Here is a 27,200-nt window from a genome sequence, read left to right on the forward strand (position 1 = left end):
ACCCGTCTCTCCCCAAAGACGCCAGCTGACACTGGTGGCAGGACTACAAAGCGTTTATCCACCCTGGCGTGGGTGCTTTTCTCACAGTTGAGGCACTCGACGTATCCAGAGAGGCCACCAGCTGTCCGGACAAAGCGCATACACATCTTTATAAAACACATCATTTATGCACCATTTCTCCTATTTACAGCGGCAGGATGGTTCCTACCCCACAGTGCTCCGGAAAGGGGGCAGCCTAAGTCCAGCCGCTGCAAGACACTCGGGGTCTGCCGGCCTCCCTCGGCCCCTCGGCTGCCTTCGGACATTCGGAGGGCGGCTTCCGTGGGGCTGGCGTCTACAAAAGGCAGGGAGGGGAGGGCGTAAGGACAGGCGGGGCGACCCAGGCATTTTAAATAGTGACAAGGTGGCATCTTCAACATTTTATTCCCCTGTCCTGCCGAAGGGTGGGAAGAGGAGGGCCCCTCTTTCTCACTTTGATCTCTGGAGAGACCCATCTCCCTCTCAGCCCCCCTCCGACTTCCAAAGCTCCTGTAGGGACAGCCCTCCCCTCAAAATGTCTCCTCCTCCAGTGGCAGCCACACATCAGGCATCTGGACGGCTTCGACCTCCCGTATCAGAGGCTTGGAGGTGCCCTCCCTCCGCTTTCCGCAGTCTAACCAGGCCTGAGCTGGGGGGTCCCTATTCGGGGGAAGGAGGTCCCCGATGGTCTAAAGTTTAGGGTTAGGGTTACATCACCATGAACTCCTAGAGCAAAATGGACATCGCCAACAAACTCGGAGTGCTTGGGTATGGTTAGAAGGGCACTGATTTTTCTAGGCTGCCCTATCTATGTTTCCTGGTAAAATACATGGGAAAATCCCATTGGAGGAAAATTCCACTTAGGGTTAGGGTTTAGGTCACCATGAACTCCTAGAGCAAAATGGACATCGCCAACAACTCGGAGTGCTTGGGTATGGTTAGGAGGGCACTACTTTTCTAGGCTGCCTATCTATATTCCCCTTCCTGGTAAAATACATGGGAAAATCCCATTGGAGGAAAATCCACTTAGGGTTAGGGTTAGGTCACGGAAAACTCCTAGAGCAAAATGGACATCGCCACCAAACTCGGAGTGCTTGGGTATGGTTAGGAGGGCACTGACTTTTCTAGGCTGCCCTATCTATGTTTCCTGGTAAAATACATGGGAAAATCCCATTGGAGGAAAATTCCACTTAGGGTTAGGGTTACGTCACCGTGAACTCCTAGAGCAAATGGACATCGCCAACAAACTCGGAGTGCTTGGGTATGGTTAGGAGGGCACTGACTTTTCTAGGCTGCCCTTATCTATGTTTCCTGGTAAAATACATGGGAAAATCCCATTGGAGGAAAATTCCACTTAGGGTTAGGGTTACGTCACCGTGAACTCATAGAGCAAAAACGGACATCGCCAACAAACTCGGAGTGCTTGGGTGTGGTAAGGAGGGCACTGACTTTTCTAGGCTGCCCTATCTATGTTTCCTGGTAAAATACATGGGAAAATCCCATTGGAGGAAAATCCCACTTAGGGTTAGGGTTACGTCACCGTGAACTCATAGAGCAAAACGGACATCGCCAACAAACTCGGAGTGCTTGGGTATGGTTAGGAGGGCACTGACTTTTCTAGGCTGCCTTATCTATGTTTCCTGGTAAAATGCCTGGGAAAATCCCATTGGAGGAAAATTCCACTTAAGCAACCTGCCTGCCTTCCCACCTCCTGCCTGGCTGTGCTGTGGTTCGCGGTTGGTGCCGCCCATGTTCCCAGGCCCAGGCGCAGGGTGCTGTGTGTACCAGCCAAGCAGGGCCTGGGTCACCCCAGACCAGTGAACGCCAGGCCAGACCTCTGGAGACATCACGCCCACCGCAGGTGGTCGGAAGCTGCTTTGGGCACCAACCGTGGGATGAGGGCTCTTCTTCTGCCTCCCATTTCGGGTGGTCCCTGCCGCCCCTAGCCCTGTGGGGGCCTGCCCTGTGCCTATGTGCAAGACCATGCGGGAAGCAGAGTGGCGGTCCAGAAACGGGACCGTCAGAAGCTAAGAATAGCAGGGTGAGAGCTTGCGGTGGGGGGGGAGAGGGGGAGGGCCACCCGCTGGCATCCTATCCCACTGCAGCACCCGGTCGCCCCACAGGAGGATCAAAGGCCTGGCCTCTCAGGCAGAGAAATTCATCCTGCAATGGCTGCTACCCTTCACGTTTGCTGCCCACAATGAGCCCCTCTGCCCAGTCCTTCCCAGGGAGAGGCTGGCACGAGACTGGCACGCAGCTCTGGTCGGATACCAGAGGCCTGCTTTATTGTCGCCTCCGCCGGTCCCAGGTGGCCCCTACCTTGGGCTTCTTGACGGCCTTGTTCAGCCTCTTCTCTTTGCTCAGCTGCAGCCGCGTCCTCTCCAGCGCCTCCTTCAGCAGCGCCTTCTCCTCCGCGTCCCTGTAGACCTGGTCGGCCAGCTTGGCCGCCTCCGACTGGCAGGCCTGCAGGCTGTGCCTGTTGCTCCTGCGCGGGGCCAGGGAATTTGCCTGGGCTGCGGACACCCTTCTCCTCCTCCTCCTGGCCTGGCGTCCCTCCGCTTGGGCCCAGCTCCCCCTCCCCAGCGCCCGGGGCTGGCGGTGATACCTGAGGTGCCCGGCGTCCCCCTCGTACTCCTTCAGCAGGGACTCCTTCCTCTCCAGGCGGCTCTTCAGCTTGCTGATCCTGTCCAGCAGCAGCTCCAGGTCCTTCTGGCGCAGGAGGCTCACCTTCTCCCTCTCGGCCTGGGGCAGGTGCTTGAGGGTCTGCAGGCCCATCAGCTGCTCCACGTCCATCAGGCCGGAGAGGCCACGAACAAGGCTGAGGTACTGGGGGCGGGGGGGGGCGGGAGGGAGTGGGGGGGGCACGGTGAGTCCCTTGACCTGAAGGCCCTGCCCAAGGCACGCTGGGAAGGCCCAGCCGGAGGGGTGGACGTGTGGGGGCAGCCCAGGCAGACACCTTCCCTGCACCCAGAGCAGAAGAACCATCCTCCAGACCCGTCTGCTTGCTGCCCATCTCCCTCCCCGACTGGCTGAGACCAACACTGGGCCCATCCTCCGCCTCTCAGCTCCTGCCCCAGGCTAAGGTCAGGCTGTCACTCAGGAAGCCTGGACAGGGGAGAGGGAGCCATGACTGGGGGGGGTCTCCCCACGTGGAAGCCAGCAGCCTCCCCTACCAGGTGCTCGCTGAGGTCCAGCGCATCCGCCATCTCCAGCCTTGCGGTCCTCTCCGTGGCCACGTTGGGGTCGATGCCGGAGGGCCCAGCTGGAGGCTCCGAGGGAGGAAAGGCAGTGAGAGCTTCTGAAGCACCAGCGGGGACTGGCACCTGCAGCCCGCCTGGCCCCTCTGCCCTGGCCGCCTCCTAGAGGAGCCCCCGGGAGCTCAGATTACCTGGTGGGCAGCCATCCCCACTGTCAGCACTGTGGTGGGGTCCTTCACCTTCGCCTGCTCTGGCTTCTCTGCCGGCCCTTTCCGGACAACCAGAAGTGGCTCCGAGTTCTTCGCCTCTGCAGAGGGGAAAGACGTGGCCCCGTTCAAGGCAAGGCCAGCCGGACTGAGTCCCTCCACCATGTCTGAACAGGACGGCACTTTGGGGTGAGGATCGGAGCTCTCAAGTTCTTAGCTCTTGAAAAAGATGGGATCCATTCGGACCAGAAGAACCCAAGGAAGTGCCATGCTGGGGGGGGGACCCCGAATGCTGGAGGCCAAGCGGCCACCCAGAGCAAGTGGTCTCTCACTGACCACTTAGTTTAGGCCGGGGCTCTCCAAATGTGGCCACTGTTAAGACTGAGCTGGCTGAGCAACGCTGGGAGTTGAAGTCGCCAAGTCTTGAAGTGGCCACGCTTGGACAGACCCGGTCTGGACCTTCCTGGGCATTCCACCCCCACCCCCACCCTGACACACAAGAGGAGGCCTCTCCCCCCGTCCTCGGCCGTGTCTCAAAACGGGGGAGCAAACGGGAGGTCCCCTCAGGCCCCAGCCGAGCCCCCGACTCACCCTTCTCCAGCTTCCGAAGCTTCTTGCGCAGCTCGGCCAGGGCCTCTTTCTGGCGGTGGATGACCTCCTCGTGGCGGGAGCCTTTGCACCTGGCGCCCAGGTCGGCCAGGCACAAGAGGGGGGGCTCCTGGAAGCGCAGAGACACCCCCTGGCACTCAGCACTCCCTGTTCGAGCCAGAGGGCACGGGGGGGGGAACCTTGGGCCGAGGGCTCCTGCAGCTCCCCGGCCATTGGGCCAGCCTCTCTTCCCATCTCTTCTGTCTCCCTCCTTCCCAGAGGTCATCTGAGGTCACCCTGGCTGGGGATGAGCGTTTCAGGCAGGTCCAAGCCCCCTCGCCGCCAACCCGCAAGGCCAGGAGGATGGGCACTGTACTCCCAAACTGCTGGACTACTTCATAATCATCAGCAGCCCAGCCATCGCCTCTGGCCAGTGGAAGCCATGCTCCCCAAAGGGCGAGGAGGCTCAGGAGCAGCCCTATCCCGTCCCCCTCAGCCCTCTTAGCTCTGACCACCCGGCGGGGCCCAGGATCCCTTCCAACCTGGCTGGCAGGCAGAAGGAGCAAGCCCAGGTGGCTGTTCCCTCCCGCCAGCTGCCCTGCCAGCCCTTCGTGGGCAATTAGTTAGGAATGACAAAACTTTAGGCTGGCAGAAAGGTGTGATAAAAACATTGGCTGCTTAAGGAGAGCGACACGCGGGCATCCCTCTGCGCAGCCCGCTCTGGGCAGGGACCCCGGCAGGCCCTCCCCAGCCTCCAGAGGGTTCCTGTCGGCCCCCCACTTGCCTTTGCAGCACGGGGGGTCTCGTCCTGCAGGGCCCCCACCGTCTGCACGCCCTTGTGCTGCAGAACCCTGGCCAGTTCCCCGGCCTTCGCCTCCTGCGCCAGCAGCTCCTTCACCTTCTCCCTGGCCTTCCTGCAGCAAAGGCGGGAACGATGGGAGCAGAGGACACACGGGGGGAAGACACACACAGACACACACACGCACACATACACCGTGGCCATTCCCAATTCCATCCCATGAGCCTAATGGGCTCAGCAGTACAGCGAGTCCTCGACTTACGATCATAATGGAGCCCAAAGTTTCTGTTGCTAAGTGAGACACGTGTTAAGTGAGCTTGCCCCCATTTTACGACCTTTCTTGCCCCCATTGATAAATCAGCCACACAGTTGTTAAGTGAGCCTGGCTTCCTCCCTTGACTGGGTCTGCGGAGAAGAGGGGCTGCCTGCAGCCCCAAAGCTCGGGGGAGGGAGGGGGGCTACGTTCTCGGGGAGGCCCCCTCACCTTAACTCCTCCGTGGTGGCTTGAAGGTGGCTCTCCCTCTGGCCCAGCCGCCTGCAGGTCTCCGCCAGCTTCTCCCGGAGGAGGCCGAGCTCCCGGGCCTGGCTCTGCACGAGGCCCCGCTTCTCCTCCAGCTCCGCCTTCTGCTTCTCACCCAGCTCCCCTGCGGAGAGGAGAGAGGTGGGGGCTCCCTCAATCCCCCCCCCACCCCTCCTGGAGCCTTTTGCCCCAGGCGTGCTCTGGGCCCCAGAGACAGCCAGCCAGCCAGCCCCTTCACGGGATCCCATCGGCCTTGAGGCCCTGCTTCTCTCGCCGGGGCTGCCCTGAGCTCTGGTCTGGACACACACACACACACACACACACACACACACACACACACACACACCCCCGGCAAAGAGACACAACCGATCAATTCCCACAATGGGAGAGCGGAGGGCGAAGGGGACGGAGGGCAGGACTGTCTTACTTAAGGAAGGAAGAGAGGGATTGATCTAGTTCCGTTTCTACTTGGAAAGGGATTCTGGGCTTCCTGAATAAGAGGAAACTTTGATTCTAGGTTTTGACACTGAGCGTGAGTTGGTTGCTATGGAAATGGCTTGAGCAGCTGAGGAACACAAAGCCAAAGGTTGAAGTTTATCCTTCTTTTTGTGCTCTGCTGCACTGTTCCTTTCTTTCCTTCTTTTTCTTTGCCCCCTTCTCTTAGCTTTCTAACTTTTTCCTTCCGGGTTATTGACCCATCATAAACTTTAATAAAAAATTCAAGCTGTGCACAGGCACGAAAAGGCAGCGGCTGGAGGAAGGCATTCAGGATCTGTGCCCAAAGCGACATGCGTGTCACAAACCGATCACGTCGGACATGGTGGCTCTGGCCTGGCAAAGTTCCTTCTTCAGCTCCGCGATGACAGCCTGGTTGGCCTGGATCTCCTGCTTGGCGGCCGCCAGATCCTCCCTGGGAAGAACAAAGACGGACGGAGACCCGTTTCAGCGGCCCCGCTGGAGGCTTCCAGGCTTCCATTAAGTGGAGCGTCGTCTCCCTCCCACGGAGGCCGAGGCCAGTCGGCAAGGGCAAAAACTGGCTGGGAAGGGCTCCTGGATCCCTTTCCCCACTTCAGCTGCCCAAACTGGGCGCGAGGGAGCGAGCGAGCGAGGGGCAGAAACGCACCTGGGGGAGGCCTGGGCCGCTCCTCCCCTTGAAATCCTCTCCCTGGTTTCTTAAGCCTTCCGGCTTTGCTGGGCGATGCGTCAAAAGAAAACTTACTTCAGGAAAGCGTGAAACTCCTCCATGACGCTCAGCCCTGGGGAGGCAGGCGGGGGGAGCTTGCAAGGCTCCTTCTTCATTTCTGGAGGGGAAAAGAAGTGGCGGAAGGATGCGGAAAGCAGTCCGGGCTACGGCACGTTTCTTAGAAAAACCAGTTTGATTTCTCCCATCGGGACGAGCGCAAAGAAGAAGGGAATGAGCCCAAGAGAAGCCCCTTCCCAAACGGTCAGGAGCCCACAAAATGTCTGTTTAGAATGACTTCCAAATTCCCCGGACGGCTCTTTGCCCCAAAGAGGCGACTCCCCCCCCCACTGCGGCTGGGAAGAGGGCTGCAAGCAGGGCCGTCCTTTGCCCTCGGCGGTGTCTCCGGCAGCCGGGACGGAGGCGCCGGCCACGGAATCCGCCTCGCCTGCCTTCCCCCGAAGGCGCTCACCGTCTGGCCGCTCTTGGCCCGCGTTCGCCCTGGGTGGCTGTGGTGGCGGGAACAAGGGGAGCGGGAGCAGGCTGAAGGTCGGCCCAGCGGCCGGGAGTTTCAGTGCGAAAGAAGTCCAGGAAAACCAAGGGAGGCCCCTCCTGCCACGGGCCAGCTCAGGGGGGCACGGGGGCGGCCTCGCGAGACTCCGCACGCTGCACTGACCTCTCGGCTGGGACACCCCCTGGTCCTCCTCCGCCTGCTGGGCAGCGCTGACCAGCCTCTCCTCCAGCTCCACGATGGTCCTGGCGTGCTGCTTGACCTGCTCTTGGTACTCCAAGATCTCCTGCTGGTGCTTCTGCCTCAGCGACTCGGCCTCCGCCTCCAGGCCCTGCAGCCGCCTCTCCCGGGCCAACAGCTTCTCTTCGGCCACCACCTGGCAAGGGGAGAGGCAGGGGGGCACCGCTGGACGTGGCCTGCCCTCCCTCCAAAAGTCCCCCGAAGAAGGAAGGCCAGGCTGCCCCCGCCCCCAATTACCTTTCCCCTCTTCACATCCTCCAGAGCCCCCAGACTCTCTTCCACCCTGGCGTTTAAAGCCCTCTCCAGGTGCGCTCTCCCTTCGATCACCTGCAAGGCCGGGACAGGGAGGTGAGCGGGAGAGGGCCAGGCTGCCCTCTTGGCCGGCTGGCCGAGATTTAAAAATCTGCTGCAAGACATTCAAGGCTGAAAGGAAAATGCAGACTACAAAGGTCTGACTAAGTGCGGGGGGGGGGGCACTCAGAGAAAACCCTCCTGCGGCCCATCCCAGGGCCCCGCAGGGGAGCCGGACGCAGCCACCCACGGCTGCTGCCACCCCCCCCCCCGTGGCTACTGAAGGGGCTGCTGAAGGGGCTGCCTCTGGAGGACGGCTCTGCCCCAGCCTGCTCCCCCCACCCACCCATTTGCAACAAGAGGAGGACTATACAGGTAATCCTCCACTTACAACAGCTTGTTTAGTGACTGCTCAAAGCTACAAAGGCACTGAAAAAAGTGACTTAGGACCGTTTTTCACACTTATGACCATTGCAGCATTCCTGTGGTCACACGTGATCAATATTCAGAAGCTCGGCAACTGACTCACATTTATGGCGGTGGAAGTGTCCTCCCTCCCCTGCCTCTGCCTCCCGCTCTGTGCCTCCCCTCTGGCCGCCGGCAGCGATGGGGGCAGGAAGAGGGCCGCCCTGGCACCCACCTGGGAAAGCTCCTTCATCTCAGCCTCCAACAGGCGGCCCCTCTTCCTCTCCTCTTCCAGGGCTTCTTGTGACTTGGCTTCTTCCAAGGCGGCCCTTCCGGCCAAGATCTGGGGGCCAAGGGACCCTCTCCGGTGAGCGTGCCTCAAGCGAGGGCTGGAGGCTGGCAGAAGCCCCCCACCCGTTCTGGCGAGAGGAGAACCGGGCCCTTACGGGCGGCCCCCTTCGGCTCACCTCCTTCTGCTGCTTCTCTTCCTCCCGAATCTTCCTCTCTCTGGCCCGAAACTCTTCCTCCAACCGCTCCTCCAGCTCCTTCAGCCTCTCCCGCAGGGCCGAGTGCTGGGACTCCTCTGCCCTCCGCAGCTGGTTCTGCAGGGGAAAAGCTGCACCCTCAAGAGGGGCTGAAGGGGAGAGGGGTGTGTGTGTGTGTGTGTGTGTGTGTGTGTGGAGGATCAGCCAGACAGCGGCAGCTGCTCTACTCCAAAGGGGGAGCCGTTACCTGCAAGGCCTGGACCTGCCCCGTGACGCTGTGGTGCTGGTCCAGCAGCTGCTTCATGTAGGAGGCCATTCCTGGCATAAGGGAGAGCGGAGCTGAGGCCTGGCATCCACGGAGGGTCCCCGAGGACCGTTTGCTCAGTTGGGGAGGGGGCATCCTGAGACCGGACGAGTCCTGAGCAAGCAGGGTCCCTGCCAAGGACTCTGGGAGTTGAAGAGGCCCAGCTGGGAGAGACTGTCTTAAATGCAATTGAATTCCAGATAATAGTCCAGGACTTCCTTTCAGCTTCCCCCCTGCCCCCTTCAGCCACGTTCAGGCCGATACAAGAACGCCAACGGTGGGGGTGGGGTGCAGGGGGGGGCGCTACTCTATTCCTGCTCAATGTCGAAATCTACCACTACAATCCAGACTTTTGCTGGGCTTTCAGGGGCTGGAAGAACCAAGAGGGGGCAAAAGGGGTACCAGGGCATGCATCCTTTCCCCCAAAAGAAGGCCCCAAACATTCTGGTCTCCCCTTGGATGCCCAGCACCGACCCAGCCTGGCTGCTGCTTGGGTTTCTGGGGGGGGGAGGGCTTCACACTTGGCCCTGCCTGCCCCCCCCCCCAAGGCAAGTCCAGCTCTGGCTCTCTGCAGGCTGGATGGCCTTTCAGCAGCAGCTCAGCCGGAAGGGAGGGGAGACGGACCTGGGTCACCAGCCGGAGCATCCACACCCATGTTCCTGAGCAGAGACTCCAGCGCTTCTACCCAGCCCAGCACGCTGTAGAGGATGCGGGCTAGAGAGGCTTGGATTCCTGAGGCCAGGGGGGCTGGGAGGGCCAGGCTCTGCAGCCGGGTGATGGCCCCCTTCAGGCTCTTCGCAGAGAAAGAGGTCTTCAAGAACTCCTGGGGCAGAGAAGGGGTGGGGAGACCATTTGAATAGCCTCTTTCCTCTTGTGGTCAGGAGGATTTCTGGGGAGGAGACACCCCCCCCCCCGCCTCCACACACACCCCCCAGGCCAAGGGAGGCTAAAATCCTGCTTCCTGCACAGGGCAGAAAGGAGAGTGGCACTCATTTGGGCACCTGGGCAAAATAAAGCTCCACCCCCCCCCCCAGGCTCAGCAGGGCAGGTATTCTGGGGGGGAAGGGAGGGGGGGGAGACCTGAAATCCATCGAGCGACTTCTTCAGCAGGGCCAGGTTGGACGAGAGGTTCTCCATTTCCAGGGCCTGGATCTGCATTTCCTTCTGCAGCCCAGCCTCCTTCTGGTCAGAGCTCTGCTTGCCCTCCTGCACCTGGTGGATTTCCTCAACAATCTGGGGGGGGGGGGCAGAAAAAGCTGGTTTGCCGAAAGAGTGAGCGGTGGTGCCTCTGACCTTCCCATCGTTTCCACTGAGTGTCAAGTCGGCCCTCTGCCCTCCTGGCCCAGCCACTTATGGGGAGATGGGCCAAACAGGGGTGCCCCCCCCATCCTGCCCTCCACTAAAAGATGAGGAGGCTGCTACCTGCTCATCGGTTAGAGGTTTCTCGGGAAGTTCGGGAAAGAGGGCCTTCACCACCTGGTTCCGGAAACGCTGCGCCTGGGGGCAGCAAAGTTAAATGGCAGGAGGAGACAGGCCCCCCCCACACACACACTCCCCTGCCCCTCAGGTCAGCTCAGAGCTGAAAGGAAGAGCCAAGGAAGGAGGGGGACTGCAAGGCAGATGGGCAAGGGGCTCCTTGTGCCCTGGCGAGGGGCAGGAGGAGCACCTGGCCTACCTGAGCGGCTGCCTGCTCCATCTCCGAGCGCAGGAGGCGCTCTCGCCGGCCCAGCTCCTGCACCTGCTGGGCTCGCCTCTGCGCCTCTCGCTTCAGCTCCCCTTCGGCCTGGAACCGGGCAAGGCGGGAAGAGTGAGGCCGTGCAGAGCGGGACCCCCCGGCCCAGCCGTGCCCCTGAAGGCCAGGGCCGCCCTGCCCGCTCACCTGGGTGGCCTCCGCCAGCCTCCGGGTCAAGGTCTCCTGCTCTGTGCAGCGTTTCTTGATCTCCTCCTTGGACTGGCCGGCCTGCAGCTCCAGCTCCGCGATCCGCTGCAAAGGCACCGGGAGAGGGGATGAGGGGCCGGGAAGCCCGCTGGCCCTGACGACCGAGGGGCCCGGTTAGTGTGTGAGGAGGGCAGGGGGAGCCTTCTAGGGGAGGCAAAATTAGAAGGTTACAGACGCCCCAAGCCAACGGTTTCCACCTTTGTGCCAACAGAAAAACAAAGGAGGTTAGTAGTGACTGAGACCCAATTTCTGCTTCAGAGGCCTGAGGACAAGGCGGCCTGCCTGGAGGGGGCACCTGCTGCCGGCCTGCTAATCAGGAGCCCTTCTGAGCTGGGGCAGAAGCCCTGGAGAAGAGAAATCCGAAAAGGGCATCGAATACCTGGGGGGGGGGTCTACTCTAAAGAGCCTCCCTCTCTGCGGAGAGACTTTTGGAAGAGCTGCGACCGGACACAGATGGGAAACACGCAGGGCCGACTCACGCTCTGATGGGCACTGAGGTCTCTGTCCCTGAGTTCCCGCTTGGTCTCCACTTTAATTCTAGAGCACTGGAAAGAACGGCAGGGGAGGGAGATGCGGTCAGCCAGCGGGGAAGGCCTGGCACAGGAACACACACACACACACACACACACACACACACACACACACCTGAAAATCCAGCCACCCCAATCCCTCCCCGCATAAAGACCAATCTCTAGCTAGTAAGGCTGGAGGGGTGGAAAGGAGGCTGGTGACTGACCAAGCCAGAAGCATTAGGCCAAAGTCACCAGGGACCCCCATGCCCTGAAGACCCCGCAGGGTTATCAGTGGGGGCCCTTTGCAAAGGCTCCTGGGCCGGCCTCTGCTCCTTTCGACTTCCTTTCCGCCTCTTCTTTAGCCCTCTTTTTGATTCCCAAATCCTTCCAGAACTGGTTTGGTGCTTCAGGGAGATCAGGGATTTCGTGGGCCATCAGTGGGATCTATCAAAGACTTCACTGGGGGGGGGGAGACAAAGACTCCTTTATCTGCCCAGGTGCTAACCTGGCTAAGGTTTGGCTTTAATTCTTCCATTAAACAGCCCTGTAAATAAAGCTAGCAGGTTCCCAATCGATTTTCTAGCTCTGGGTACACACTCCGTGCAATTTGGCACGTCCCACGACAAACATTAGCAAAGACAACTGATAACTGCCGGCGCACCCATTTTTAAAAATGTCCCTGAGGGACTATTTGAAGCCTAGGAGCCTTTTACGCAGCTGGCCGTCCCCCCAGGCCCCAGAAGGCAGCCGGTCGGGATTTCAGCCACGGCTTTTACAGAGCCAGAAAAACTTCACTTTTTGTGCCCTCGGAAGATACCTCGGAAGATACAGGCACCTGTGGTTTTTAGGAATCATTTTTCCATAACTTCCATCATAATAAAAGTTTTTAAAAGGAAAATAAAGAAGAGAGCACGATGCTGCAAATAATTAGATCATTAAACAAATGTAACGGAACTCTGATTAAAACAGAACCAAAGAAGGCCTAAGGCAATTCACAATGTTACAAATGCGTAAATAGTTTTTGTACAAAGTTTACCTCCAAACTGCTACAGCTTACTATCAAATCCTACTTATTTGCTAATCCGAGGCTGAAGTTAAAATTGGCTGTTTCCCTAGTAAAGATTTAGTTATCTTCATATCCTTACTAAATTGGTTTTCTGCAAATTGCCTGACATGCTTTATGACGCCTGTGTCTCTGACCTGTATTTTTATTCCCTACGCTGGACAGCAAAATAATCCTTTCCAGAACTTCAACGGCTGGAAAAGTAAAATGAGCTTGCCGATGGCCCTTAGAATTTATTTCTTGAAAAAGGAAAAATGGGAGGCAACCCAGATGAAGAAAGAGGAGATGGGAGGGAAGAGAGAGAGAACAATGAGGCGGGAAGGGAAGGCCTCAGCAGGACAAGAGGACAGCCCCCCCATTTCAGCCTCCCCCCAAAGCAGATTGGACCTGTCTGCAGCATCTGATTGACCAGAGAGGTCTGACCAGCAACAACACTGCCCCCAAAGGCCCCTGGGCAGGGTGGGGGGGGGAGCCTGCAGAGAAGGGCAGCTGTTCCAGATGGGGACACAGACATCAGCCATCACAGCGGGAGAAACAAAGGGAACCCAGCTGGATCTACAGAATCCCAGAGGAGGAGCGCTGACCTGGGCAGAAATATAGGCAAGCTGGCTGTCCTTCTCCCGGCTCTCCTGCCTCAGCTTCTCGGTGTCCGTTTTTAACTGCTGGATGCGCTGCTCCTTCGAGACCACGTCCTTCTGCAAACTGGTCACCAGCCCTGCAGGGAGCAGCAAAGGAAGCCCAAAGCTATCAGCTCAGCTGCCTCCAGCTGTGGGGAGCTAAGGGGGTGGGTGGGGTGGGGAGAAGAGGTTAACTCGGCAAAAGGAGGAAGTGGGGGGGGGAAGGGTTGTCAAACAAAGCAGGAAGGAAAAAGGTAGCCTCTGTGAGGGACCCCTTTTCTTTTAACAACTGCCGAGGAAGCCTAGATGAAATCAGAATCCTCTTGGGTTACATGCAGGGGCCCCTCCTGCCTTTCTTTTTCCTTCCATTCAGTCTCCTCTGCTTCTCCGAGGCTGCCTGCACCAGTCTCCTTGGCAAGGTTCTGCAGAAGTGGTTTGCCATTGCCTCCTTCCTGGGGCTGAGAGGGAGCGACTGGCCCAAGGTCACCCAGTTGGCTTTGTGGCTAGGGCGGGGACTAGAATTCACCGTCTCCCAGTGTCTAGCCTCATGCCTTTACTGCTGCACCACACTGCCTCTACCCTCCCCCCACTTCTTTAACCCAGCACGTTCTGAGAAGATAAGCCCCTTCTTCACGGGGAGGAGCTACAATTTTAGGCCACATCACTGACATCTGGTGGCCACGCTGTGAGGCCCACAACATGCCCACAGTGGAAGGTGTAGGCAGTGGGTCCTCTCTGTGGAGGATTTACACCCGGCACCCGGTGTGAAGTGAGGCAGCCAGGCTGGATGTAATATCCCAGAGGGTTTCTCTTAGCCTTTTCAAGTAATCTTGTTTTTTACCATGGCGCCTTTTCCGATGCCTGCTTTCTATGCCCAGGGCCACCTTGGTGAGAGAGATGGCTGTATAAACGCCATGAATGAATGAATGAAGGAACAAACGAACGAATGAACAAATAAACATTTTCCTCCTGTTTTCCAGAAGACAGGAGAGGGCCCGTTCACCGGCCGGTCAAGTGCCTCCTCTGAGCTGCTGGGAGGAGGAAATGAAGGGAACAAAAAGGTGTCTGCACCTGTGGTGAGGGCGTAGCTCTTCTTCAGCGCCTTGTTCTCCTGCTTCCAGTGGGCGATTTGCAGGTCGCGGTCCGAGAGGGAGTGGTACAGGACTTCGCTGGTGTCTTTCTGCAGACTGCTGACCTGGGAAGAAAAACACAAGAGTGGAAAACGCGGAGGTGAGCACCCACGCACTCACACACACACACACACACACACACACACAGAGCAGCACCCTCGCCGCACCCCAACACACACACACACACACACACACACACACACACACACCTGCTCCTTCAGCCTTCTGATCTCTTCGGCCTTGGCTTCGGCATCTCTGTCGAGGCTGGCCAGCTTCTGATGGAACTCGGTGTCCTTCTTGGCCAGGGTTGCCACCACCTTCTCGTTCATGGCCAAAATCTCGTGCTGGAGCTCTGCGATCAGTGTGTCCTTGCGGCCGCACTCGCTTTCGAAGGCGGACAAGCGGTTGATTTCGTCCCCCAGCCTCAAAATGGTCTCTTCCTGCACAAGGAAATAAGTGGATGAAACAAGAGAGGGAAAGGGCCCTTATCCAATTCTTCTTCTCCTGCTATATCCTTCCACGAATTGACCAGTGCTCAGTTCCCTAACTCCAATGGCCAGCCAGCTTTCTCTGAGGCCCTGAGAGATCATCCAGCCTTATTGCTCAATCTTTGGGGGTGGGGGGTGGAGAAGGAGATTGCTGGAAGGAAAGGCTGTTTCTGGCTATCTCCCTGGGAATGCACCATTTCACTGACCACCTTCTCTTCCTCCTCCCTCCCTCCCTCGCCTGGTTTTTTTTTTTTTTTACACTTTCATCTGCTCCACTTCGGAAAGGGCTGCTCTTCCCTCCTGAATGATTGATCTGGCCCCACTGATACTCTTCCTCAGGGTGGGTACCCACAAACAGCTTTGTGAAGCCGTCTCTTTCCCTCTCTCTGACCGCAAGTTCTTGCCTGGGCTAAAATCTTCCTTTTCAAGTCCATCAATCTTTCCTGTGGTTTGGATTCCCAGGCAAGATTTTTCTTTTTCTTAATAAGAATATTTGAGGCTGATGGTCTCAAGTGGCCATCGCTGTGCTTGCTTCCCATAACTCAGCTTTGGTGCCGAGAGACTTTGGGGCCTGTCTGGAAGGAGAACCAGGGCGGCCTTGCCCAGAAGGGCCTTCGGGGCTCTGGGGAAGCCCTCACACTGGAGAAGGGCGTAAAAAGCAGAGGCCCTCGCTCACCTTCTCTTTCAGAAGCGCGTCCCCCGCGTGGCTGCCGGCCAGAGGGCCAGGGAGGGCTCCGTTGCCTGAAAGGGAACAGAAAAGAAGCAGGCAGCAGCCCATGGATAGGGATACGGGGCCTCTCTTCCTCCCCCCCCCCCATTGTGATCTTTGAAGGATCGACAGAGTGAAGCTCAGCTCCAGGCCGTTTCTGCTTTCTGGACAGCTGTACCTGTGAGGGTGGCTGGAGGCCAACTGGAAGGCTCGGGAGGGAAGGCAGAGGAGGAGACAGTCCTGCCCCAGGCGCTCCCGGGTGGCCTCTTTCGGAGGGGGGGGCGAGGCGAGGTCCCGCTTGCTGCGTAAGGCCAGGTGGGGCTGGCGGGTGAGGACTGCGGAGAGGACAGCCACGGAAACTGGGGAGCAGAAGCTGCCGAAGGAAGGGGAGTTGCCTCTGTCACCATCTGGATTTGGCCCGGCCAGGCAATGCGCCGATTCACTGGAGGACACGGCACCTGCTGGAGGACGTGCAGGAATCTCGTCTGTCCCCAGAGTCTTTCCAGGAGAAGGGGGGGGGCAGACACTGCAAACCTGAGTTGGTTCACCTCACGCTCCGCAGGAATTTGACACAATGCTCACCACCCACAACTGAGGGGGGGGGTCAGTTAAGAAATAGGAAATATAAATCAATAGATAACCTTCATCCTGTCAAACAGGTAGGGTGGTCACTGGGGGAGTTGCCCCCATGGAGAGAGAGGGCAGTAGCAGGGTTAAGAATGCCAGGGACTTCAGCTCCCATAAGCCCCGGAAATTGCCATGCCAGACGTGGTGTGTGTGATTGCGATCCCTTGCTTGGGTCAAACAGCTTCCTTTTAATAGCGGTCAGGGCCCAAGAGGGCTCTCAGATGGGGAGGGGAGCAGCTTCTCTGGCTGTCCCCATCGCCAGCACCTTCTTTACCTGAGCTGGATGGTCCAGCACCAGCTCGAAGGTTGGCCCAGCGGAGCCGAAGCGCAGCAGGTCTCCCGGGCCCACCTTCACGGCCACATTCTGGATCTGGCAGTCGTTCACAAAGGAGCCACTGCCGGTATTGAAGTCCCGCAGAACAAAGCTGTGCTCAGCGTCACTGAACTCGAGGGCAGCGTGGTGGTCTTCCAACCCTGGAGACTGAAGGGGAGCCTTTTAATTTAACTGCACAGCATCCGGAGCACAAATGAAAGGCAACACCGTCCCAAGAGAGGCAGGGTCAAAAGCAGGAAGAAGGAGGAGGAGGTGTTTTCCCAGCAGCTTTTTTTCTTTCCTCACTAAGAAGATTTGGTCTGTTTCCCACACATCCAAAACCAAAGCTCTGACTGGTTTAACATCTCACTTCCACCGTGAGGCAGCAGAAAGACAGATTCAATGGAGTGGGAGAAATGTGGGGGAGGGAAGCCTCGAGCACCCCACAGGGGTGACACACAAGGACGAATGTACGATCTGGAACGTTTGTGCTTTTACCTTAAGAACGATGTCCGAATCATCGTGCTTTCCTATCGTTGTTATCTTTGGCCTGAGTGCCAAGATGCCATCGGAGCTCCTTAGAAAGGCCTTCATGCTCTCTGCCAGATGACGGACGGGGTGAGAAAGCAGACTAGGTTGCTTAACTGGGAATGCCCACCCTGCAAGCCTCGGGCTCAGAGAGGAAGTCCACCAGCATCATTACCCAGGGGGAACCGGCAGGCTCCCTAGTTGGAGCGAGACAGGCAGGACCCTGCAAAGGGGCAGAGCAAGGCTGAGCACCCCCACCCACCCCGCAGAGCCTGGGGCAGCCCCAAAACCTGCTTGTCCCCCAAGGCCAAAAGCAGGGAGGGCTCACCCCCCCTTCTGCTTCTCTCTAGCTGGGAGGGCTCTGCCTTCAACGGGGAGCCTGGCAGCCCTTTTACTGGGGTGGGGTGGGGGGAGGAGAGGCACAGCCTTTAATGTTGTTATTGTTCTTTCTTATTGTTATTATTTATTATTAATTTTATTGTGATCGTGATTAAGATTTAACCTTCGATTCAGAGTCTGGGACTAGTAAAAGCAATTCAGGCTCTGACCAAGAGCTGTTGAGGTGGCGTCTGAGTGTTATATTCTTGCTATTTAAGATGATTATTATTTATTGTATTAATAATAACAATTCCCCCCCCCGGTTTTCGGGGGGGTAACCTCCCACCGCCACTTTTCACCCCCCCCCCGGTCAGGACAGCCTCCCTGAGAAAGAAACACCCCCCTCCGGAACTGAAGGGCGGACTAGGAAGCCCATAGTCCCCAGCTGCTACCCCACCCACCCTGCGCAGCCCCCCCCCGAGGAACGTGGCGCTCTGCATACGCTCAGAGGCACAACGACAAACTCACCGGGGGCTCCTCGCGCGAAGTCGGCGCCAGACCGCCGAGACGCCGGCCAGCCTCCCGCCAAGCGGAGCCGTGCCCATGGCAACAGTACTAGGCCGCGCCTTCCAGCCGGAAAGGACGGGTCTCCGCGGCGACCGCTTCCGTGCTGCGCCGAGGGGGGCCGTTCCCATAGAAACGGAGCGCAGGCGGCCGCCAGGCGCACGCGCAACTGCCGCGCCTATAGGCGAGCTTCGAGCAGCGGCCCCGCCCACCGTTCCGCTCCGTGAAGCGCGGCCCTCCCGGGCGGACTCCAACTCCCAGAATTCCCCAGTTATCAGGACTCGGGCGTGAATCCTGGAAGTTGAAGTCCATCCATTTTAAAGCGCTCAGGTTAAGAAACCCTGGATTAAACCACAGCGGGTGGGTTCCCACGGCGCAAGCATCACCCACGCTTTTCCCAGCGATGCCCTGTTCACACAGCGTGCCAGGTTCTGCCCTGTGGCACCTTTTGACAAGGAATGACTCCCCCTCCCTGTGAATCTTGGACCCCACTCTTTCCCCAGCGGTGACCCCCAGGAGATCCCAGTCTGCTGGCGGGGGGGGGGGGCTTGAAAGACAGCCAGCAATCCCAGGAGCAGCACTGGGGGTGCAGACCCTCAGCCCCCCCCCCTTGCTGGAACAGAGGATATAAAGCAAGATCTGGATTAAAGCAAGATCTCACCCGTTTATTCTCTTTTTAAAAAGGGCTTCTCCCATCCTCCCCCTCCCCCCTTCCAGCATAAAAAAGGTTACACCCTTGTGGAAAAATAAGTTTCACATTTCCAGTTCAGCAGCTGCAAAACCCAAGGGGGACAGTCCACAGCCCCCTCCTCAAATGAAGAGATCTTGGGGCAGGCAGCAGATCCCAGATCCCGATGGATTGTAGTAGTTCTGTTTGGCGGTTGCAATCTTTGATTTCAAGGCACCTGAGTTTCCTTCAGGTCATCAAAAATCCACGTTTGGTGGAAAAGGAGACGCGGTCTGAAACCCCACTGATGGAAACTGCCACAAAAAAATTAAAAATTAGTCTGGCAAACATGCCAAACTGGAGTGCTAGTTTGGAGAGGTGGGCATTATCAAATAGAAATATAAAAATGACATAATTTACAAAAAAAAAACCCACATATATATACACACACAAACACACCATAACCCCAAAGGTTCATATTGCTAAAATGGTATCAATACCCACCCACCCACCCCCGGCCCGCCTTGAGCTGAGCTTCCAGACAGGATTTGGCAACCTTCCCAAGCAATCCATCCAGCCAACTGGAGAAAAGAGCTGGAGAAAAGGGCACCCGGCTAAGTCTGATGGAGAGGGTCCCTTGGAGGGAAAAAAAATGGGTATTCCCCAAATCCCGGATGGACCAGGATCACAAGAACAAAGACCCCCGAGGCATTCTGTGAAAGGCTGGCTCTCCAAGGCGCATCCATCTCCCCCTTCCGAGCTGACCCCGTCCTGTTGGGAAAGCAGGTCCATCTGAGCCATAGGGGGGCGGAGGGGGTCGAGGGGGTCTTCTGGCTTGGTTCCAAATCTTGCCAACTGGATATGAGCCACCCCCCCTCTTCTCAAGAACCCAAGCACTTCCGGTGTTTCCTGCAAAGATGTCCCTCGAGTGACTTCAGGGCTCCCCCTCCCGAGGGTCTGGCAGCTTGGGGGGGATCTCGTCGTACTGCGGAGGGGGGGTGAGTGGCTCTATGGTGACCCGGGCAGGAGGGGTGCCCCCCAGCTGGAGCTTCTTCAGGTGCAGCTTCTCAGACTTGATCCTGCGCACTTTCAAGGGCTTCAGGCGTTTGCTGAGGCGGGAGCTCTGCCGGGTGGGTGGGCGCTCCCCGCCGGGCCCGGGGGCTGCCCCAGTTGCTGTCCCTGCCGCCGTGGGGCTGGGCCTGGTGGGGAGGCTTTCATTCAGCCCCGTGAGAGACTCGTAGGAAGGAAGGGAGACGCTGATGCGGGTCCCACGTTCGGCCTCCTGCCGGGGTTCCGGGTAGACGCCGTTGACCACCTCCTCATAGCTGGGCACATAGTAGCGGGAGAGGCTGTTGTTGTCGTCGTCTTGGCTGCGGGGGGGGCACATCAGGAGACATGAGTGCTCAGGAGAGGCAACCCCCAGATTTGGGTCTCTTCCTTTCAAACATTCCCCCCCCCACTGCCCCTTTAAATGCATGGAAGGCTGGGACAAATGACCTCAAATGACAAGACTGGACATGCTACACACCAGCCATTAATGGGGGGGGGGACTGTTGCCATCCAATCCTCCTTGCTGCATAGTTGCCCAGTGGGGGTTCCCCCCTCCCCCAGCAGAGAGCAGATTAAGCCAAGGGCAATTTCCTTGCATGCACTCTGCAGCCCTGCCCTCCCTCGTCTCTCCAGGCCGTAAAAACAGGACAGGCCCACAGGTGGGCTAATGCGGGCCTGGCACAGGGTGGGAAAACGGTGCTCCTCCCTGCTCACCTGTCTTCCGGGGGAGGCCGCTCGACTGAGGGCTGCGGACGTATCCGGACAACGTCGTCTTCGCGGTGCCTCGGCTTCCTTCTGTCCCGGATGGTCAGGCAGATGGAGAAGAGGAGCAGCAGGATGCCGGCCCCCACCAAGACGTAGGCCACCGAGAAGGTCTTGTTCCTGTGCAGGAGCCCTTTGCTGATGTCGGTCTCGTTCTGGTGGCTGCTGGCCGCCGGGTGGGGCTTGGCGCTGAGGCCAAAGCCTGGGACCAGGTTCCAGACGGCCATGATGATTCCGAGGACCAGCATCCCCAGCCCAATGGCCGTCAGGGCGTAGTGGGAACCACTGCTGGACCTGGACTGGGCCATCCTCAACAGCTCTCAGAGGAGACCCAGTGGATTCCTTCCTCCTTCGCTGATGAAGGCCCCGGGCTGGGTTCGCTCAGAAGATCCAGGTGGGAAAAGGGGATCTGGAGAAAGAGAAGGGATCGGGGTCAAATTCAGGTGAAGAATATTCCTGACAAGGCAGCGGGCGCAGAACTAGAGAAATTAAAATTTGGCCTAACATTTGGGGAGAAATAAAATCATCTGTTTCTTTCTGGATGAATTAAGCCACTTCTGGGCAGAAGCCCCCCCCCCCAAGTCTTTGGGATGACAAAAGATTCCTCCCATTTTCCTGGGAATCCTGGGGGGGGAGTTTGCTCCCCTCCTTTTTGCAGATTTATTTCATTCGTGCCGTAGCAAATGGCAGCACCTGGATGTCTGGAAAAGGACGGGTGGTGGTGGTTGTGCCTCCTGCTTAGCAGCTGGATGGGAGACCACTGTGAAATCCCACGACGGGGGAAAAGCAGCCTGGAAACAGGCCAACTGTGTGGCTGTGTGCATGAAGTCGCAAGCAGGGGATCGACTCAGAGCAACTGTGCCTCTGATGTTCAGGATTATGGTTCCCTTTGCTGTGGAGAATGGGAACTCCGGTCCAACACAACTGCTTGGGATAACCTGAGGAAAGCTACAGCTTTAAAAAACTAGCTGATGCAGTAAACTACCAGGACCAACGTCCCAATTTTTTAACATAATTTTTAAATTGCTTTTAAAATAATAACAAAAAAAGAAAAAAAAACCTAAAGGAACAAAGCACAAAGATACATACATTGTATATATTTTAAAAGCCTATAACAAGCACTTAAAAATAAATACCAAAAAATACAACAGAAGAAAACCCCAGAGAGATCAGAAATGCATGCCCCCCCTTCTCTGGGCTCTGGGCTCCCCCCCACTCGGTTTCCTCTCCAGCCCCAAAGAAACACCCTTTTCCAAGCATTCAGATGTTCCACCAGAAATTTGGCAAACTCCGTTTTAGATTACTTCTCTTGTGGAATGGCTGCGTTCCAGAAATAAAGCCAGGATTAAAATAGAACCCCAGACACAATTTTAACAAATCCCACTAGAAACAAACCCACATGCACTAGGAAGGATTTAGCGTGCACTAAAAGAAAAATTAAAAATCACAACAACAGATGAATGCAGGCCCAGAATGGAAGGAAAAGCGCAGACCAGATTTGACCAAACAACTGGATGTTTTTCACTCTTTCCACGGTAGGAACCACCAAACTGGTCGCCTCATTTAAAGTTAATCATTGTTAGCACTAACCACTTTCTTCTTCCAGATGAATGCACTGGAGTTAATTCGCTGCACATGCTCCCAGCTGGCGAGCTGGAGAAACAGGGAGAGATGCCAGACTAAAAAATAAAGAAATAAAAGTTCTCCTCACTCCTGATAACTTCACGGCTGCATCGACACAGCCCTCTTGGCGTATATCAGCTTACCCCGCCTTCTCTCAAGGGAGAGTTTTTTACTGCCTGGTGGTCTCCCATCCAGCTTGCTTTCTGGGTCAGCCAGGATTAGCTGCTGCTGCTGCCCCTGCTGGGCAAAAGCTGCCCACCCTAATTTAATCTGGGACTTTTGCCTTGGCACCATCCAAGGGCAGCCACCCTGCCCAGCTGGCATTCCCCGGTGGCTTCCGAGGTTGAACGGGTTCCCACCTGCCTGCCCCATCTCAATCCCCCACCAAGAACTGTTATGCAGCACAGCCGATGGACGGTTGGCCAGCCCCCCCCTTAAAGCTGAAGCTCCCGGACCGGTTCTCGGAGACGCAGCCTGCAGCCTTGTCCGCTGGATGAAAGCGCTCGAGGGAGCGCCATCTCATCTGCCAGGAGAGGCCTCCTGGGGAGGGACAGCCCCGGGGGGCCACCTGGCTCAACGGGAGTGACCAGGAACGGCCCAGCCTGAGCGAGGGCTGGAACCTCCCAGGAGCACTTTTAGCACTGTCAAAATTGAAAACCGTGGGGTTAATGGCTGATTCCGTGGGATTTGCGGAAGTGCAAAGACGAGGAACAGATGGCATTGCCAAAGGAGGATGCGGAATCACATCGACACAAAACGGAGCATTTGCAGATGGCACTGGATGCTGTAGACGGTCGGCAGGAATTGTTTTAAAAAAAGGAAAATGAAAAGAAAGCACCTCTGGAGTGGACAAGGGTGCCCTTTTCCCATTTCTCTCGGATCGCGTTTCCTTCACATGGGAATAGAACAAAACGGTGCGTCTGTGCTCAGAAAGAGCCCAAAGCCGCATTCAAGAGCTTGGATTCCCGTCAATTATACAATTAGTGTGTGGAAGGAACATGACGCGGGCAGCAGGAAATGAAAGCTGGGCCTTCTGAGTGCAGAATCAACAGCCACAGCAGAAAAAAAAGAGAAGAAAGAAGAAAGAAGAAGAGGAGGAGGAGGAGGAGGAGGAAGGGTTAGAGGAGAGGATGGGGAAACCTGAACACGCTTGTAGGGCCTCCACTCGCCAATCTGGCCTGACCGATTTAACTTTGTAAACTTGACCTCCCACTCCTAAAGTCCCTGTAAACACCCGTTGTACGTTTTCAGCATTGTGAGGCAGAAAATGCAGGAAAATAGTCTGCCTCATGGGGGCCGCAAGGCTTAAAAGAAAAGGCAGATGGACAGATGTGGCTTTTCCCTCCCAAGCCTTCTAAGCTCCCTCATAAGGCAAACTCGGCTTAGACACGGACCCCCAAATCAGCTGAAAGACGAAGCCCAGAACACAGGCATCGTCCCATGCCCAAGAACAGCCCGGTGCCCGAGATGCCCATGAAGGACACAAGAGCAACAACGCGGCCGTCTTACCCAGAAAGGGCCAATCCTGACCAGGCCCATGCCAAAGCCAAGGGCCAGCCAGACCAGTGAGGAATGAACAAAAGAGGAAATGACAAATCTTTGCCAAGTTGTATCAAAACAGACTTACTCCAAGATGTTGCAACAAAGGGACCTCCGTCTGACTGTTAACCTGATTAAGAGTTAACTAACTAACCAGCCCACTTTCCTTTGATGGAAATTATTTGCAATGAATGAAAAAGGATCCTGCTTCTCCTGGTCCCTCTTCTCTCTCCATCCGTCTCCAGCCTCTCCAAGGCTTCAGAGCGAGGGAAGCAGGATCTGGGTAGGCTTCAGAGGGACGCCGAGGCTGTGGCCATTTGGGGATCGAAGCCACGTTCCCGGGAAATTTAAGACTCCTGCAGGCCAAACCTTTACGTGAACTCCGAATCGCCTTTTTCCTTTTGGGTCTGGATTGCTCAAGGCCTGCCGTGAAATTGGCTCACGGTTACTAGGAAAATTCCCCAGCGCCCACTGAAAAGAGGGTCTCCTTGCTGGGGAGAGAATTATTTTGCCAGAATATTAGCTGAAATGTTCTCCCTGCCCATTTGGACATGTCGAGGGTTCCCTTGCTGACATTTCATTCTGACCCAGAGGAAGCTGCTTTCCATGGGCCGAGACTGTTCCCTGCCAAGATTGTTCCAGGGGGCAAAGAGTGTGTGGACACAGCTATTATCTCGGTGTGCAAGATAAGCCACAGTTATGTATTCCGAAGCTGTTTGGCCAAACGACGTCCCTGTGCTAAACAGGGGCGGACTTTTCAGTGACTGCCATTATAAAAAGAGTAAAAAAAACAAGATAATGACACACACTGAACCCTTTTGACTCTGCGGGAAAATGAAGCAGGAAAATGGGAGGATAGGAAAATCAATATCAAATTATTTTTTTTGGCTTTATCGTTTGGAAGAAAGATTCTAGCGTGGAGAGACAATTGCAGCCCATTTCAATTTTTCTGTGGTTTTCCTCGGTTTTTTTTAAAGATTGGAAAGACCAGGCTACAGACAGATTCTCATGGAGAAACTCTATCGATGAGGTTGGGAGGAGTCAAAAAAGGACTTGGTAGCACACAATCAATCAATCAATCACCTATTTGGAGTCCATCTAGTGAAATCAATACATTGACTTTGGTGTAATGCAGCTCTGAACCAGGCAGGAGCCATTAAATCTTCCCGTATTTCTCTGCTTACAATTTAGAGCCTTTTTGTGTTGGATCCTCAGTATTACAGGAAACCCCGTGCCATTTTCAAATTCTGGGGTTTGTAGTCCCAATGGGTAACAAGGCTGCTTCACTCCACTTTTTCAAAAGGCCATCAGTTATTGCACCGCAGTGTCGGATCACCACAGATTTTCTGGCCAAGCTCACCTTATCCTGACAACACTGCACTCTATCATTATCATAATTATTATTTTGTAAATGCTGTATCCCCATCAAAGCTGCCACACAACCCTCATTATAGTCTCCTGCTGCACAGAAATTAAAATGAGAAAGGGGGTAAAATTATCCAGGGTTGTTGAATTCATTTTCGCTTATTCAGGGAAGGAGAAAAAAAGAGATATTAAAACAGAATAACAGTACAAAAAGGGGAGAAAGGGGGAAGGGAGGAGATTTTAGCGATAAAAGAAAGCCGAGCCTATGAGTACAAGGTGTTGTAGGGAGATCAGTCATGCAAGATAATTGAGGCCACCGTACATATTGCCTAAAACACATAATTGCGGATAATTAGAATTGAACACCAGGCCAAATGGACAAATTCGCTAATTTACAAATGTGAAGGCCCCCAAGGTAAAAAGTCAGAAAAACATCACTTTCTGCTGGTTTACATGTACTTAATCATTGTGGTTTATTCCCTAAACCACAGGCCATAATGGCAAGGGCGAAATGCATACATTGTCCTATAAACCGATTCGTAGAACGCCCCCAGGTACAATGCGGCTGGTTTGAATTTAAGGCACTTGTACCAAACCAGCTGTGGTCTGTTCAATAAATCGTGGTTAAACAGGTTATTTCTTAGACTGCCACCTAAACCAGACCTGCAAGATCAGGGGGGGGGGGTTATTATCCTTTTGGGCCCAGAAAGGAACACTTCTCTGCATCCAACTGAAACATGCAGCAAGTCTTGCTTGAGTCATCTACGTTTTGCGGTTTGAGGAGAGATTTGGACGGGACCGTCTTGCCCCAGCCGGATGTCGGGGCCTCTTTTGAGTTGCTTTTCATTGCAGGCAGTCCTTGCCTTACAACATTTCGTTTAGTGACCGTTCAAAGTTACAACAGCACCGAAAAAGGGACTTAGGACCGTTTTTCGCATTTACGACTGTTCAAGCATCCCTGTAGTCACGTGATCAAAATTTGGCCGCTTGGCAACTGGCTCATCTTTATGATGGTCGCACTGTGCTCTCTGTGTGTGTGTGTGTGTGTGTGTCACATGATCCCCTTATGCGACTTTCTGACAAGCAAAGTCAACTGGGAAGCTGGATTCACTTAACAACCGTGTTCCTAGTTTAACTGCAATAATTCACTTAACAACTGTGGCGAGAAAGGTCATTAAATGGGGCAAAACTCGCTTAACAAAGTCATAACGACATAAATTTTGGGCTCCACTGTGGTCGTAAGCCGAGGACCACCTGTACAGCCCAGGCTCCTGGCGGCCGTGCGAAGGGCGCGGCTGAAGACCCGGGACTTACCTTCCGGGCCAGGCAGCCGCACCGACGCCCACGGGCCCATCCCAGCCGAGCCCTCCTCAGCCAAAAGGACGCCGCCGCGGCTGCTGGGCGGCTTCGGAGCCATTCCCGACTTCCCCTTTTTCTCCTCCGACTTCCTCCTCCTCGCCGAAGCTCCGGCCGCTGTGACGACGTCAGCCAGCCAGCCAGCCTCTCTCGGGCTTCGTCGGGCGAGGAGCGGCCGGAGCCGCGTCGGGTTAAAGTCTAACCTGGCGAGCAGGGCGGGCAAACCGGTTGGTCCGCTCCGGGCGGCCCTCCGCTCCTCTTAGAAGGGCAGCGCCGCCGGGGCAGCTCCGGCCGGGCTTCCCGGGGGCCGATCCGAAACCAGCCCCCCGGGCCGCCCTCCGCCCGCCGTGGGAAAGCCGCCTCCGCCAACCTGGCCCGGGACGCCCCTCTCCCGCCCCTCCGAGGCCGCCCGAGCACATCGCGCGGGCCCCCCGCCAGGAGAGGCCGCCCCGGGAGAGCGGGGAGAGGCGATCGGCGCCCCGAGGAAGCCCCGCTCAGGCTGCCCTGGCCCGCTGTCGCCCCGCCAGCCCCGAGAACGCCTCGCCCGCCCGGAGGCTGCCCGAGGAGCCCGCGCGGCGTCTCCCTGCCTGCCGGGCTGCGTGGCTGGATCTGGCCGGGCCGCCGGCTGCCTCACCTCCGCGCTGGCTCTCCTCGGGCGGCGCATCGCCGCGCCGCCTTCTCTTCTCCCGCCTTCGCCACCCGGCTCCGTCTCCGGCTGAAACTGGCCGCCGCCCCCGGCCCTCCCCGCGACGGCTGGGCCGCCCCTCCCGGCCCCGCCCCGCCCCGGCCGAGGTTTGGCTGCGGGCGGAAGGGCGCCTCCCGGGGCAGGAGGGCTCTACCTGCCAGCGATCGCTCGGGGAGGGGCGGCCCCTCGGCCAGGGGAGCCTCCGGGAATCCCGCCGGACTCACCGGATCCGCCTCCCACCCCGCGCCAAAGCCGGGCGGGCGAGCGGGGCCCCCGTCGCAGGGCAGCTGCCGGGGCCCTTGGAGACCTTTGGGCCTGGAGGGTGGGGGCCTTTCACGCAGGGGGCGGCCTTTGGGCGTGGATGGTGGCCCGTACGGGGATCCCCCTGGCTGACAATCCCCCCCCCTGCCATTTCTGTCCCGAGCCCCCCTGGCGATATTGAGGAGGGGGGTGGTCAGCCAGCCGCCACTGGACTCTCTCTCTCTCCAAAACCCAGACACAAAGGGCTCTGTTCTCTCCCGTTTCCTCTTTGTACGAGGCTCCTCCTCCCTCCTCCTCCTCCTCTCCTGAAGGTCTGGAGGAAAAACTGGGGGGGGGAGGG

At 56.9% G+C, this 27,200-nt stretch overlaps 2 protein-coding genes across 17 annotated transcripts; both read right to left on the reverse strand.

Moving 5' to 3' along the window:
• Positions 1 to 122: 122 nt before the first annotated feature.
• FHAD1 (forkhead associated phosphopeptide binding domain 1) lies at positions 123 to 17,641 on the reverse strand. 8 transcript variants are annotated; one of them, XM_039367314.1, is made up of 29 exons: positions 17,517 to 17,641; positions 16,641 to 16,893; positions 16,104 to 16,310; positions 15,381 to 15,660; positions 15,170 to 15,234; positions 14,215 to 14,445; positions 13,947 to 14,070; positions 12,843 to 12,973; positions 11,163 to 11,228; positions 10,624 to 10,728; positions 10,420 to 10,527; positions 10,167 to 10,241; positions 9,825 to 9,977; positions 9,369 to 9,567; positions 8,688 to 8,758; positions 8,423 to 8,557; positions 8,191 to 8,298; positions 7,497 to 7,586; positions 7,185 to 7,395; positions 6,548 to 6,629; positions 6,132 to 6,238; positions 5,293 to 5,452; positions 4,794 to 4,923; positions 4,013 to 4,139; positions 3,407 to 3,522; positions 3,192 to 3,287; positions 2,624 to 2,844; positions 2,338 to 2,503; positions 123 to 334 (listed from the first exon to the last, which is right to left on the reverse strand). In XM_039367314.1, exons 2-29 carry the CDS (start codon positions 16,734 to 16,736, stop codon positions 236 to 238), a joined length of 3,759 nt encoding a protein of 1,252 aa, XP_039223248.1. In that variant the 5' UTR covers positions 16,737 to 16,893; positions 17,517 to 17,641; the 3' UTR covers positions 123 to 235. The 8 variants fall into 8 exon arrangements, with proteins under 8 accessions (XP_039223248.1, XP_039223245.1, XP_039223243.1 ...); XM_039367311.1 differs by having other exon boundaries at positions 15,381 to 15,663; XM_039367309.1 differs by having other exon boundaries at positions 2,338 to 2,844.
• A 1,097-nt stretch (positions 17,642 to 18,738) lies between these two features.
• Positions 18,739 to 26,702, reverse strand: TMEM51 (transmembrane protein 51). 9 transcript variants are annotated; one of them, XM_039367580.1, is made up of 5 exons: positions 25,873 to 26,490; positions 21,622 to 21,710; positions 20,725 to 20,969; positions 19,984 to 20,440; positions 18,739 to 19,589 (listed from the first exon to the last, which is right to left on the reverse strand). In XM_039367580.1, the coding sequence occupies exons 4-5, from the start codon at positions 20,337 to 20,339 to the stop codon at positions 19,154 to 19,156; spliced, it is 792 nt and encodes a 263-aa protein (XP_039223514.1). In that variant the 5' UTR covers positions 20,340 to 20,440; positions 20,725 to 20,969; positions 21,622 to 21,710; positions 25,873 to 26,490; the 3' UTR covers positions 18,739 to 19,153. The 9 variants fall into 9 exon arrangements, with proteins under 9 accessions (XP_039223514.1, XP_039223512.1, XP_039223519.1 ...); XM_039367578.1 differs by lacking the exons at positions 20,725 to 20,969; positions 21,622 to 21,710 and adding an exon at positions 26,549 to 26,667 and having other exon boundaries at positions 25,873 to 26,117; XM_039367585.1 differs by lacking the exons at positions 21,622 to 21,710; positions 25,873 to 26,490 and adding an exon at positions 26,549 to 26,633.
• Positions 26,703 to 27,200: the final 498 nt, after the last annotated feature.

Source organism: Crotalus tigris, unplaced genomic scaffold (assembly GCF_016545835.1).
Source record: "Crotalus tigris isolate CLP2741 ecotype Arizona unplaced genomic scaffold, ASM1654583v1 scf7180000020588.15403103151:6194809, whole genome shotgun sequence".
NCBI classification, from domain to species: domain Eukaryota; kingdom Metazoa; phylum Chordata; class Lepidosauria; order Squamata; family Viperidae; genus Crotalus; species Crotalus tigris.

What these genes read in the sequence shown, in the direction of transcription:
- FHAD1 (XM_039367307.1), bottom strand. Translation starts at nt 16,736, where the DNA reads ATGAAGGCCTTTCTAAGGAGCTCCGATGGCATCTTGGCACTCAGGCCA. An exon ending in ACCTCAGTGCCCATCAGAGC is followed by an intron (nt 10,729 to 11,162) that starts GTGAGTCGGCCC and finishes GTGCCTTTGCAG; the next exon opens with CGGATCGCGGAGCTGGAGCT. An exon ending in TGGAGCAGGCAGCCGCTCAG is followed by an intron (nt 10,242 to 10,419) that starts GTAGGCCAGGTG and finishes TGCTGCCCCCAG; the next exon opens with GCGCAGCGTTTCCGGAACCA.
- TMEM51 (XM_039367576.1), bottom strand. Translation starts at nt 20,339, where the DNA reads ATGGCCCAGTCCAGGTCCAGCAGTGGTTCCCACTACGCCCTGACGGCC. An exon ending in CGGCCTCCCCCGGAAGACAG is followed by an intron (nt 19,590 to 19,983) that starts GTGAGCAGGGAG and finishes CCCCCCCCGCAG; the next exon opens with CCAAGACGACGACAACAACA.